Source organism: Oryx dammah, unplaced genomic scaffold (genome assembly GCF_014754425.2).
Source record: "Oryx dammah isolate SB20612 unplaced genomic scaffold, SCBI_Odam_1.1 HiC_scaffold_2274, whole genome shotgun sequence".
NCBI classification, from domain to species: Eukaryota; Metazoa; Chordata; class Mammalia; order Artiodactyla; family Bovidae; genus Oryx; species Oryx dammah.
The window spans coordinates 3668-5546 of record NW_024072365.1 but is presented as its reverse complement, the minus strand read 5'-3'; the positions used below and the strand labels follow the sequence as shown (position 1 = coordinate 5546).

General features: G+C 46.1%; 1 protein-coding gene across 1 annotated transcript in view; it reads right to left on the bottom strand.

The window, feature by feature from the left end:
* Positions 1 to 1635: 1635 nt before the first annotated feature.
* Positions 1636 to 1879, bottom strand: part of LOC120859669 (rho GTPase-activating protein 20-like) — a gene marked incomplete at its 5' end in the record, with an annotated part of 2346 nt that continues 2102 nt past the window's right edge. The window contains one exon of the mRNA XM_040235682.1: positions 1636 to 1783. Within this exon, the coding sequence (XP_040091616.1) occupies positions 1646 to 1783 (138 nt within the window). The remainder of the gene's footprint in view (positions 1784 to 1879) is intronic.

The window sequence follows — 1879 nt, the reverse complement described above, 5'->3', positions numbered from 1 at the left end:
TTGCAAAGAAAAAGACCCTATTTGTAAAGCAAACTTCATATATATATGTTATCATTTATTCTGGCATTTTTTTTTTAATATTGTATTTTGGGGAGTGTCACCTTTACTCTAGACTTTTAATCTGTGCTTTTTGGTATTTGTTATCAAGTTTGTACCTTTAGGAACCCAATCTTCTCTACCCATTTTTACTTGGGAGTGTGATTACTGGCTTGATGGCTCTCTCCCTGTTTGGACTCTCCTTTTTCTCCACCAGGTCGCCTCTATCTCTACCTCACCCTTCTCTTCCCTACCCAACTCTGTGATTCTCTTTGTGTGTTTCGGGCTGTGGAGAACACTAGGGGAACTGATTACTGGCTGGCTCTGTCTCTCTCCTTTTGAATCCCTCTTTTCTCCTCCCGGTCACCTCCGTCTCCTTCCTCCCCCTTTTCTTCCCTGTGTAACTCCATGAACCTCTCTGAGGGGTCCAGACTGTGGAGAGCACATAGGAAACTGATTACTGGCTAGCTTGCTCTCTCCCCTTTTGAGTCCCCCTCTTCTTCTCCTGGTCAACTCTATCTCCCTCCTCCCTCTTCTCTTCTCCATCTAACTCTGTGAACCTCTCCGGGTGTCCCTCACTGTGGAGAAGCTTTTCATCATTAACCTAGATGTTTTATCATCGGTGCTGTACAGGTAGAGAAGTCTCGAGGCTACTGTAAGAATAAGACTGAAAACCAGAGGCAGGAGGCTTAAGTGCAAACCCTGAGAACACCAGAGAACTCCTGACTCCAGGGAACATTAATGGATAAGAGCTCATCCAAAAGCCCCCATACCTACACTGAAACCAATCACCACCCAAGAGCCAACAAGTTCCAGAACAAGACATACCACACAAATTCTCCAGCAATGCAGGAACATAGCCCCGAGCATCAATATACAGCCTGCCCTAAGTCACACCAAACCCATAGACATCTCAAAACTCACAACTGGACACTTCATTGCACTCCAGAGAGAAATCCAGCCCCACCCACCAGAACATGGACGCAAGCTTCTCTAACCAGGAAACCTTGGGAAGCCACCTGCAAAACCCCAGCCACAGTGAGGAACCTCCACAATAAAGAGGAACTGCAAGCTGCCAGAATACAGAAAGGCCACCCCAAACACAACAATCCCACTGTAGCTGAAGCGGAAACTCCACTGTTTTGGCCACCTGATGTGAAGAACTGACTCTTTGGAAAAGACTCTGATGCTGGGAAAGATTGAAGGCAGGAGGAGAAGGGGACGAGAGAGGATGAGATGGTTGGATGGCATCACTGATTCGATGGACATGAGTTTGAGTAAGCTCCGGGAGTTGGTGACGCACAGGGAGGTCTGGCACGCTGCAGTCCTCGACCCCAAGGACTTGGGGTCACTGTAGTCCTTGGGGTCACAAAGAGTCGGACACGGCTGAGCAACGGAACTCAACTGAACCGTGATGTCTCCTAAAGCTGTACTAGTTGCTTCTTGAAATCAGAACAGCCTTATCTTTTCTTTGATCTCACAAGTGGGAAACGTCCCATGTCTTGGAGCTGATGGAAATTACTGCCCTTAGAATGTGCTTTGGGCTCTAGGATCTCCCGTTGAGCCCAGGCAGCCTTGCTGTCTTTTGCATCAAAGCCAGTTACAGTATTCACCTACCAGAAATCTTCTCAGTGTTATCAGTGATTTTACTGTTATCGCAACTCACTGAGTTCTCTCCAAAGAGAGAAGTGATGTCTTCTCCAAATATCTTGCGACAGTTCACAATTAGGAATTGTATTAATGAAATCTGTAACACAAAGGGGCAAAAACAATGGTGTATTACTGTACATATGGCATAATAGTAAATCACATTTCATACGTGAATCTGGGCTCTAACACAAAA